The sequence below is a fragment of the Poecilia latipinna genome, unplaced genomic scaffold (genome assembly GCF_001443285.1).
Source record: "Poecilia latipinna isolate Pla-1442-1.1 unplaced genomic scaffold, P_latipinna-1.0 Scaffold321, whole genome shotgun sequence".
Classification (NCBI taxonomy): domain Eukaryota; kingdom Metazoa; phylum Chordata; class Actinopteri; order Cyprinodontiformes; family Poeciliidae; genus Poecilia; species Poecilia latipinna.
The window spans coordinates 99,481-111,770 of record NW_015112937.1 but is presented as its reverse complement, the minus strand read 5'-3'; the positions used below and the strand labels follow the sequence as shown (position 1 = coordinate 111,770).

General features: G+C 37.3%; 1 protein-coding gene across 2 annotated transcripts in view; it reads right to left on the bottom strand.

The window, feature by feature from the left end:
- Nucleotides 1–2,572: 2,572 nt before the first annotated feature.
- Nucleotides 2,573–12,290, bottom strand: part of tmem154 (transmembrane protein 154) — a 16,484-nt gene continuing 6,766 nt past the window's right edge. The window contains exons 2-8 of one of the 2 annotated variants that reach the window (XM_015035027.1): nucleotides 11,794–11,871; nucleotides 10,468–10,512; nucleotides 10,346–10,375; nucleotides 10,069–10,233; nucleotides 6,898–6,952; nucleotides 6,614–6,690; nucleotides 2,573–3,536 (exon numbers count right to left, since the gene is read on the bottom strand). In XM_015035027.1, coding sequence (XP_014890513.1) covers nucleotides 3,532–3,536; nucleotides 6,614–6,690; nucleotides 6,898–6,952; nucleotides 10,069–10,233; nucleotides 10,346–10,375; nucleotides 10,468–10,512; nucleotides 11,794–11,871 — 455 coding nt within the window. In that variant the 3' untranslated portion in view covers nucleotides 2,573–3,531. The remainder of the gene's footprint in view (nucleotides 3,537–6,613; nucleotides 6,691–6,897; nucleotides 6,953–10,068; nucleotides 10,234–10,345; nucleotides 10,376–10,467; nucleotides 10,513–11,793; nucleotides 11,872–12,290) is intronic. The other variant, XM_015035028.1, reaches the window with a different exon arrangement.

The following is a 12,290-nucleotide window of genomic DNA, read 5'->3' as shown; positions in this document are numbered from 1 at the left end:
AATGGGCCTGTAACAATAATCAATTAATCGCATAATAAATTTAAGCAAATTCAATAATTCCCATTGGCATGATTTGTCGTTTATCACAGTCTGTAAATGAATCCAGCCAATCAATGATGGTAGATCTGTGCAGCCCTTAAGCTGAATTTGAATATTATGATTTCGTCAATTCTTCATGTTTATTGGTGGATTAATGACTGTAAGAATCTTTAGCTGTAAGAGTTTCCTGATGTTATTTAGAGATTCTTCCTTACTGTGTTTTAGGATCACACACAGACACATACAACGCCTCCTTAAAGAGATACAGTGATTGTACACTTAATTATTCTTCACTGAAGAAGACAGCATGATCGTAAGATCCAGTTCTGCATCCTGACCGACACTCAGCGAGTCAAACTGGACAAGGGCTTGGTTTCATTTTAATGGACGCGTCCTGAGTTTCTTGAAGGATGCTACAATAAACTGAAACATCCAGCATCACTTGTTTTTACGTTACAAATGAAGACGGGCAGAACATTGTGAATAATCATATACAAACAATCCAGAAAGGGAGCAATTTGCATGATGCTTCCAAACTCATAAACTCATGCACTCAAGGCTTAACTCCTTTCAGCATTTTGAGCCTCCTTATATTATTATTTTTTTCTTAGTTGTCGATTAGTGTACAACTTAAGTTAAACCTAGAGTGCCAGCATTGGTTAGTTTTGACTTGCAGTAATTTTCATGCCCTGCCCACGGATCCTCAGGGGAGAGTCTGAAACCCTGAGATATCACGAACGGCGAGCATGTGATCCTGGGAAGTGTGCAGCCGAGGCCAGCATGCAGTCAGTGACATGAAAAGCACACCCTGGAAACAAAGGAGGGCTGTTGATGTTCTCACTTTGTTCCCAAATGCTCTTAAACCAGGTATTTTACGGTGTTTCATTTAGCTCTTTGTTTGCTGAGGAAGCCAGTCAGTTATACTCCTAAAATTAGGGAGTATATTTTCAGCTTGTTCCAGATGGATTTAGAAACTGATTTGCTAAAGAAAACCTAAAGGGGGAACATTCCCCGTTCCTTGTGTCTGCATTTTATACAGTCTCAACTTTCCTAGAAAGCGATGCCATTCTTATTCTCCTGCTTTGCTCACGGTTATCATACAAATGCAGGACACGATGTCTAGGTGTTAAAAGCACACACAAATCTGTCTCATGTTGTCCAAATCCTGTGGGAAATCATTTCTCTAAAGCCGGAGGCAGGCTCAAAACAAAACCGAAGTGAAGTGAAGTCTTCTACAGTGACAAAAACACACATGGATCCTCTGGTGTGTCATGTTTGCATCTGAAACGCTAACCAAGCTAACATTGTAGCTCCTTAAATCAAACTAACAGGGAACACTGGTGTGTCTGGCAAAAGTATAAAGTCATAACATAACTGGTAGCAACATCTGGGCAGACGCTGATTCAGTCAAAAAAAGAAACAAACATGAACAAAATAGAATTCACAGAGAAAATAGGATTTCTTGTACCCATCCTCTGGAGAAAAACGTCTTATTTCTCTCACTCTTGTGTACGTTTCTTCTCTCACCTGGTGCAGTGAAAAGCAGAAGTGATGAAAATCAAAAGTTGTGTTTAATGAGAAACTGTAGTTTTGTTTACTTGTAAAACAGTTTGGCCACAATCAGATTCTTCTGTAAAATGTTTCGCTTTCTGCAAGCAGCAACCAGAATGAGACCAGTTTTAGGAATTAGATTTGGTGCAATAACAAATGTTTGGAGGAAAAAAAGTGGCCCTTTATCAAAAACACTCAAAAGAATCTTCATTTTTAGGGTTACTAAAAACTTGAGGATAGAACATAATTTGATAGATTTCCCAATAAACACCAAATAAAATTGGAGAATATTGGATCAGACTGAAAGTGTTTCGGGGGTCAGTTTGTTGTGAGTAAGTCGGGCCTGCTGCGCTGTGTTTGCAGCCGAAGCCTCGTTTCTCATTTGTATTCATTGCTTTGGATTGTCTGTTCCCGCGCCCTCAGACCCTCCCTGGGTGTGAATGTAATCAGCTTTGCACAAACGGCCATAAGACGGTCAGACTCAGAGAGGAAAGCAGACAGGCTCAGCAGTGGATTTTCAACACTGGACCGGACCACACGCTGAGGCCCGAGGTTTAGAAACACTGGGAGGCTCCAAATGTTGAAAAAGGACCAAATATGGATGGTAGCGTTAGCATTAATGAGGAAGAAAAGAGTAAAAATGGGTGTTGCTGCCATCCGTCCATCTGTTCAACCATGTGTTCATTCATCCATCCATCCGTCCGTCCGCCCGCCCACACACCCCTCCATCCATCCATCCATCCATCCATCCATCAGTTTGACTCATTATGGAGCCAGAGGAATCTATCCAATGGGATTATAGGAGGGTTTTGTTGTGGAGCTTTAGCAAACTGAAGGTCAAACTGAAGGTCGTTTTGAGAGGGCAAAGAGCTAAAAGCACGAGCCAAATGATGTGGAACCAAAGCCAGACTCAGGCTTGTAGGATTTATGTCATGAATCTCTAAATAATTAAAGATCCATCCAACCAATAGCTCTGCGCATCGTCTTTTCATCGGGACACTTTAATCATGGAACTGAAGAGCTTCACAAGCCAAACAAAACTCCACATGCTATATATTTACAGAAATGTCACAATAACATATTTTGGCATTGAAATATTTACAGTGCAAGTTCACGTCCAACACTGCCTGAATCTCAAAGGACTCACATCTGCATCAGTGTTTACTCGTTCACATCCGACAACTTTTACAGGCAAAACCGGGGGGGAAGAAAATCTGTGAGAAGCATCAGGCGATCAGAGGAATTTAGTCAAGATATTCATCTGGTATCTCTTATCTGATCAACAGCCACTTTGGCGAAGTGGCCAATAATTTATCAAAAGCCTCGGAAGCCAGAGTCTCATTGCTTCGACGACTCGGAGACTTAGAATAAAAACAATCTCTGTGTAAATCCAGAGCTGTTCTGCAAACGATAACAAACAGATGTTCTCCGTCATGCCTGCCCACAGTCATTACAACCTGCAGCTGGAGGGAGTCATGTAACATTTGAGCAAGAGGAAAAGCCACCGGGGGAGCAGTGAGCAGTCATCTGGAAGGGTTGGGGAAGGTTATTTTCCCATTACACGCCGAGCTGAACACACACAGACCAACTGTGTGAATCTAGAGACACTGAGGACACATTTGGTTGAGGTTTTTTTTTTTCTTTTTTTCCTGTGTTTTAGGCGCAAAAGATCAGATGAAATGTGCATTGAAACACTGTGCATGGATCTGAATGAAACACATTAAACAAAGCGTAAGTAATGACATTAGTAGCAGTTTGTCTCCACTGAGGGACGACCAGGAGGTGCAGCTCCTTTGAGACGGATACTTCGCTGCGTTGTGTCCAGCATAACACTGTTGACTCCAGACAGGAAATAAGCACGTCCGGTTTGAGGAAAAATAGTCAAGAAAGAGTTGAAATATGAAAGATGGAAGTGAAGCACGGTCTGGGATGCGTCATCCTCTAACCTGTAATGGAGAAACAAAAGGAGCAAGAGTCAGACCTGGACTGAAAGGTTAAAAACAGACCTGGGGTTGAAATAAGCAACAGAAACGCCAGCATCCATAAAAATTCCTGGTAATTCACATTGAAGGTCATTTGGTCATTGAATAGCTGGGAATGGTTAAAGTGTGAATCATGGCAATTTTGAGTATCTAGTGAAATTCTTGAATTTTTGACAAGTACAACTTTCCTCTGACTACAGATCATTCCCATGCATCGGTTTGATGGAATTTTAGGAATAATTATGATAGAACAACTTTCTCTTGGGTGGAGAGACAGGGAGCTCAGTCCGTGGCAGTGGCAGCTAGCCATGGTGCTTCCGGTGGTAGCTGCCGGAAGCTGACACAGCTTAGTAGTGTCAGCATGTGAAAACTGCAATTTACTCCATCAAGTAAAAGCCAGTAAAAATAGTACAAGTCTTAATAGCCAATAACATCAACATTTTAAAAATAACAAACAGACAATATTACGAACATGTTCCCCAAAACAGCAGCTCTGGCACCCCTAGTGTCAGCTGCCGGAAGCTGCCACTACTATGCTGTCACAGCTTCCAGTTGTTGGAGGAAATAAATGAGGATAAAAAAATTGAAGCATTATGCTATCAAGCTGTAATAATACAATTCGTGACCTCTTTATTTATTGCTGTAGTTTTGCAGGGAACAAATTCTTCGTTTTCTTCCTGCTCAGCACATTTTCGCTTCAGTTGGCGGTTCCCATCGAGTGGAGGGAACAAGTTGAAACTCGACCAGTTTGACTCTGAAATACTCAAACGGAGATGTTTACCTCGGGTTTTTAGGATTGTCTGTTTATAAGGTTAGTGTTGGATTGAAGTGTTTCTTATTTTGAAGAAAATTCTATTGCTTAACTTGCTTCGGAGGGAAAAAAGCACCTTAAAAGCAGATTCAGACACAGTTGATTTGCTTCTTTTGCTCCCTAATGTGAAGCTCTGTTTTGCATTTGTTCTGCGTATTAGGGATATTGTAGATAGAAAAAAGAGGAGTGAATTTCCACCAAAAATCTCAGAAATTTTTAGATTAATCTCAGAAATTTTTGAGAAAAAAATAGACATTTCCAAGCTTGAAAAGTTGAAAATTTGCTAGAAAAGTCAGAAATTTTCTAGAAAAAAGAAAAACTTTTCAAAACTCAGTTTCAAAAGTCAAAAAATGTTCTCAGAAAATTCTTTTTTTTTTCCAGAATATTTCTGAGATTAATCTAAAAATTTTACTTACTCCTCCTTTTTTTTCTTCTATCTACAATGGCCCTAACACGACGTCGTAGTTTTGCTTGAGTGAGAGAGGAATTTCCCAGGTTTAACAAACAGAGCACAGCTGCTGCAGAGGATGGCATCGCATTGTGCAACAGCAGCAACAGCAGCAACAACCTCACGTATACTTCTGTTTTGAGATCCCTTACATAACCCCGTGTGTGTACAAAGAGACGGCTAACCTTTAGTCAGCTTTGGAAGTAAAAGCCTGGGAAACAAAACAGCCTGTAAACGAGGTTGGTCAACAGTCAGCCGTGTGGACCTTGACCTCACTTCCCAGCGCTTCCAGTAAAGCAGCACCGTTCCAGGGTTAGGTTGCACCACACTTCCAAATGTGCATGCCTGTCGTAATCGCTAGCAGATGTCAGGAGGGTTTATGCTCCCAGACACACGAGATGACGAAAGTGTCCACAGTTCACCGGTCAGGGCTAGGCCCAAAGCAGCTGGTGCATCACAACACATCACAACAAACACATCACAGTGACAATCTGGGTTTATCGTGCCAGAACCTGCATGTTATCAATTCGCTGGGACACGAGGAGTGCTGCTAATAGTCGATATTTAGGCCTTCAGGGGCTGCAGCTTGTTGCTTCATTGGTCATTTTTCACTGTGGCTGTTCTACATGAAACGCTTTTCCATAAGGACTAAAGGAATTTAAAAATGTCCACAAATGCATTTTCACAATATCTATCCATATTTTCTGTTATTTGGATTAGTAAATACATTGGAAGTCTCAAAGCGTTGCCCATTCCTTCAGCTCTGTCCTGCTGTCTTTCAATGAGTTTCTCAGGCGTTTAGGGTATTTTAGTGTTTTTCTGTTTAGTTTTACTGCTTTTTAAAAATTATTTTCAGTTCATTTTCAGAAAAACATTTATCTTTTTTTTACCATTTGTTAAGCTTACTCCGTCATTCAGAGATAAACTAAATTTAGACTTTCAGGGATCCTCTTTTTGATTGAATTAGGCATTCCTTCCAGTTTCTTCAGTTAAAGCTGCAGTAGGCAACTTTTATGAAAATGTTTTTTTTTCTTTTTCTTTCACACACACATATATATATATATATATATATATATATATATATATATATTTTTTTTTTTTTTTTTTTTTTGTACAACTGTTGCAATGTTGTAACATGAAGCAGATAATATGTGAACACATGGAGTTCCTGTGGTCCATCACAAAATTAAACACCATTATGGAATAAATAAATATATAAATAAATAAATAAATAAATAAATAAATTCTGAGATAAACAAATAAAATAAGTACAACTGATTGACAGAATCTGATCCTGTTAAAAATATTTTTCATATATATATATATATCTTCATAAATATTTTTGCTTATATCTTTAAATTAGTGATCAAAACCAAGTCATTGTTTGTCATTTGCCTGTAACGTAATTACTTTATCAGAGACTGACAAAGATATATAAACATTTACTTATAAAGTACTAAATGTTTAACTGTATTTCCAAGTTTTTTTACATGATCAGTTTTTACAGGTTAAGCGGACAAATGCCGCAGAAAACTGTGATCAGCTTTTACAGAGCAACACTGACCTCTGCTGGACAAACTATTTCATCACACAGAGCTGCCAAAGAGAAGCCAAGAATGTATGTATTTACAATGTACTAAAAATAAAACTAAAAATATTTCCCACCATAAACATTTCCTTCATAAAGTCCAGGTTTACATGGAGAAATAGTTAGGTCTTATAACTATAACCTCTCGTTTATTTATGACTCTTGTTACTGTAACAAAAACAGATGAAACCTACTGTCTTTCTTCATCCACTGGTCCAGTTCATCCATTTCAAGCTCCAGCACAGACGGCACGTCTTCTTCGAACTTTGGCCTGACACACACACACACGCCATTTCGGAGGATTGTGCGAAACATTTCATACATTTATTCTGACGACAAGTTTTGAGTCGCACACCAACTAGGTTGCATTAACAGGAAATTACAGCAGCAGGGTAACGTTTTTGCAAAACCATGGACAGAAAAGATCTTTTTGCCTGATAGCCGACAGCATTTCACGTCGGCAGACGGTTCAACTTACATAGGGACCTTCTCTGAGCTTGGTCCGTCTAAGTGTGGGTCTTCTTTTGTAAGCTCTGGATGAGAGGCCAAACAGTTAAGGTCAATGTTAGAAGAACAAAAAAAAAAAAAAAAAAAACAGAATTACAGACGCATATCTAGAAAAATTACACTTATTTTGATTGATACCATTGTGCATTTTGATCCTAACCTCTGGTTTGACTTTGGGTTAAGCTAAAGGACTAAAATCAGCAAATAACAGGAAAGTCCTACACAATGTTATTATTAGTTAACTAAAACTAACCAAACAATGACAACTGAAATTGAGAAAAGAATTTAACTGAAATAGAAATCAGCAATTGGTGGGGAAAGGCTAACTGGGTCTAAAACATGCTGAAATTGTAGATGCAATAACCTTTATTTTTGTGTTAATTTCACATCACTTTGAAATGCTAATAAATAGATTAATTAACACTCCTCACCCCCCAGAAGTCAACTGTCATCAAGTTATGGACCTACATGGCAGCACATAGTCTACAAAATGGTGACAGCAAAAGTTGGGAGAAATCACCAACTCAGTTGGTTGTTCAACAATAATTGAATTAATTTTTTAAAAATGAATTAAATTATTTTTGAATTGAATTGAGTATTCATTGCCCGGTTGATAATTATGTAATCACGACACAATATTCTGACCTTTTTTTAAATTATTTTTGAATTACAAATGAACCAAAGTATGAAAAAACTATTTAACTAATAATAACTTATACAAACTAGCAAACACACTTTAAAAACTAATGAAAACTAACAGAATTACACAAAACAAAATAAAACTAAGCTACAATAAATAACCCAAAAGTCTCATAACCCTGGTCCTATGAACATGGCATGTTACTTTCAATAGGACTGTGGGAACTCTTTACACAATAACTACAAGTTGCATAAATCTGACCTCTGTGGAAAAGTGGCAGGAAGGTACAGAAGAAGCTGCTCTCGTCAAATATGAGACCAAAATGTAACTTTTTATAAGACAGGAAGCTAACAAAGCATGGAGGTGGCTGAACACAAACACACCATCCTGTGAAACACAGCAGTGGCTGCATTATGCTGAGATGCATTTCTTCATTTGAGATTGAAAAGCTAGTTAGAGTCAACCGGGAGACGTAAGATACTAAAACCCGGACAGTCCTCTCAGCTAAATGTTGGGCGTAGAACTTCAGTCCTGAACATCCAACCAGAGCTGCAGTAAAGGGTTCAGATCAGAACATTCAAATCTCCTGGACCAAAGTCTAATTTAGAATTTTAACACTTGAAATGCACAGTTGTAGCTGAAGGAGTGGTGGCTCTCCTTACATCACAGGGTTAGATACATATGCACACCACACTTTTCAGATTTTTGTTTGTTTAAAAAAAAAAAAGGATATGGACAAATATCTTGTCAACCTGGGTTACTGCTCAAAATGTCGATGTTGTTCTAAAGGCCTAAAAACACCCAGTTTGCTTAATAGTGACTCAGTTCGGATGTTTAGTGTTAAAGTTTACAACATGACTAATAGAAGAAGAAGGAACTAGTGCAGCTTGTTTGACAGAGTTCCTCTAAAATAGAACATGACGGCAGAATGTTTGCAAAATGGCCACTGAATGAAACAGATTTTAGTAAATAATAAACTTATTACAACCAGAGTTATCAGAGTGTTGGTTTCTTTTAATCTAGGTTTATTTAGTTGAGACTTTTTGTTTGTCTAATTCAGTTTGTTTTAATCAGTTTTTCGTGTTTATGATTTGTATTAATTGAATATTAGTGTTTATAGCAGTAGTTTTAGTTTTTTCATAGTTCATTTTCAGGTGCAGAATTTAAAAAGGTCAAAGTTTTGTGTTGTGATTGTGTAAACAACGACTGGACAATGACTACGCAACAGAAGAAAGCATTTTAAAAAAAATGTATTAATCATTGTTGAACAACCAGCTGACTCTGGTGTTTTCTCCCAACTTTTGTTGTTGCCATTTTGAGGATTAGTGGCAGCACCACCAGGAGGATTGTGGGATACCAAAATTTATTGCTAACTGATGTGAACTGCTTGTGTTGTGGGGGGAAGTACAATTTCACATCAGCTGGAAAGGCCAATTAATCTATTCATAAACCAAAAACTATAATTTTAGTGTATTTTGATTAGTTTTATAAACGCACGGATTGCTCCAGTTAGTTATGTTTTCTCCTTCATTAATGACCATTTTCAGTTATTTACATTAAAGAAAATGTTTCCTCAATTTCAGTTTTCATTTTTTTTTCTGAGTTTTAGTTAATGACGACAATCTTATCACTGACTTTGAAGCACGGTGGTGGAGGTGTGATGATTTGGGCTTGTTTGACAGCCAGACTGCTGGGGGGAATTGCTCTGAGCTGACCAGAAACTAATTAAATAATAATAATAATAATAATAATAATAATAATAATAATAATAATAATAAGCCATTTCATTTATAAAGCCCTTTATATCTTCAATTGAAATCTCAATGTGTTATAGCCTGACAGCTGAAACTTGCTTCAGTGGCCTAATTAAATCCCAGACCTCAACCAGACTGAAAAGTCGTAGTGCAAACTTAAGAGCCATAGATAACAAAAATGTCTGCAAACCTCAGGGCCGAACTTCTTCCACAATGACTGAGAAAGCCAGACAGAAAAATTGCAGTCGTTGCTGTAGGATGATCTAAGCTGTTGGATCACCAGGTTTTTCTACTATTTGATTTTGTTATTATTTTTTTTTTTTTTACTAACTAACGGGCAGCATGGAATCTGTTAGGTCTGAATGACTGTTGAACCTCAGATCATTTTAAATGCCCTCATGCATAAAACCTTCAGAAAGGGAGAGGATATTATTACAGCTTCATCAGTTTTGCAGCAGCAGCTTAAATCTGTCGCCATATGAGTGTCTATGAGGCTGGCATAGATAAAAGATGGAAACTTACACTAATACAAAGTTGGTCGCAAACACATGTTTATACTGTTTCTTTTATCCTTTTTTCCCTTCTAAGTGTATATGCGTATAGTTAATGACCGAATGCTTGAAACTGAGGTTAAATTCCACTGTTATTCACACAAAGTTGGTAAATAAACTCAGATTCTGATGTTTTAGATGTTCTGAGACTTCAAAAACATGAACATTCATCTGGTTCCCCATTGCAGCAGACTCACCTTGGTTCCCTGCTTTTTTACTGCTTCTCCACCAGATGACAACGCCAGCAACAATGATGGTACCAATGATTATGCCCGCCACAACCGCACCAATCAGGATGGATGGGTCATTGTCGATGTAACTTTCTGATTTTTCAGTCATAGGAAATTTATTGGTTGAAGTATCTGCAGAAATGAGTCAGAGAAAATACTGTCGGACCAGATTTCATCAAGAAATTTGAGGCATTTTAGCACTTTGACTTTGGTGTTGTGATGCGAAACAAATAGCTTGACTTACCAGGTTCATCTGAACCAGATCCTTCAGTCTCTTCAGCAGTAAATAAATAAAGCACAAAATAAATCAAAAAACTGGAAGCCACAAACAATCATTTAATTACAATAAAGGATCTGTGGATTTACCAGCTGTTGCGTTTGTAGTGGAAGCATCTCCAGGGTCAGAGCTCACTGAAACAGGCAGAATCGACAGAAATGTGTTTTTATTATTTTGTGAAACACTAACAAACTCTGTTTCAACTTGAGAACTACAAAATGGAGATGATGAAGAAACATGAAGTTAAAGGTCCAGTTAATTCTAAGCAGTGTTTGTTCACTGGGACAGAAAACAGAGTACAGATGTGGGAAGACTTGAAATGATCACTGATCATTTCAGGATCACTTAAAAAACTGACAGGTTGTATTGGATTCCCTGTTTTGTTCTGATTAATTTAATTTTCCTTTCATAAAACTAAAAGGATGAAATATGAACATTAAAAAACAAACAATAACCTCCCATAATTAGGGGACCACACGAATTTGGGTTTGTTATATTTTCAATTTAAAAGATGCATTATTTTAATCATAGTAGGAACACCACTGAGATTAACTAATTAAACTGATGTGTTATTTTCCAACATGACAGATTCTTATCACCACTAGCAGGATTCCTGCCCAAATGAACTGAATTTTGGGTTATATTTATTTGTTTTGCATCTTTTTTTTGTTGTTATTTATCAAAACATTTATCAAAGATGCAACATGTTTTTAGACTGGGCAGATCAGCCTCTCTGAGTGTTTATCTACATATAGACAGACACACACACACACACACACACACACACACACACACACACGCACACACACACACACACACACACACACACACAAGAAAAGTGAAACTAGCACAAAATAAAGAAGGAAATGCCTTTAGTGAGGTATAGTAGTGCTCCCACCCACTAAATCTAAAGCTGTCTGTATGACTGGTATGAAGTGGAATATCTTCAAAATATATATTTTATATATAATTTTGTGATCTAAACAAACTGATCCTCCAGTTCTCTCCTTGTTTGTCAATTTCTGTCAATAAATCACACTATAAACTGAAATATTCAATAGGATGAGACTGAATTTAGTAACATGAAATATATTCTCTGATGACTATAAGGTTCAGTTTTAGTTTTACCAGAGAAATGTTATATACTTTCCAATCTGTATTCTACATGTAAGTTGAATCTCTTTGCCAATTTTAAATAACGCCGTTTGAGACAGTAAAAGGGGGAAAATGTTAAATCTTTACAAAGGCCTATATATCCCAACACTGCAAGCTTCACTGAACAAATTTTTCTTTAACATATGATTGTCACTTATTAGAAGCATAACACAAAGCAGTTAAACAGAGAGACTAACAGTAAAATCTGTCTGCATGCATTCAATCAGCATTATTGCTTATATGTTATTCTCTTGCCTTACCTGTAGTAGTTGTAGTTGTACCCTCACTTGATGTACTGGTACTGTCTGTTTCACTTGTTGTCCCATCATCACAAAATGCTGCAATGAAATATCTCACATTACTTCAAACAAGCACACTAACATGAATACAAAAACAGACCAACTCTTGTTAACACTCATTCTGCATATTTTTATGACACACTAATCTAAGAAATCTGATTCATGGAATTGTTCTAATTTATTATTCTCACAACAGAAAATTCTCTGTAAATACTGTAAACTGTTCATCAGAAAGCTAAAATCAAAACTATGGTGGTCCACACTTAAGGTCCCTCACTTTTAAAAATCTTTATGTGTTACAGCTAAATGTAGAGATGCACTGATGCTGTACAGTCATGGCCAAAAGTTTTGAGAATGATTCAAATGTTAATTTTTACAAAGTCTACTGCTTCAGTTTTTATAATGGCAATTTGCATATACTCCAGAATGTTATAAAGAGTGATCAGCTTAACAGCAAT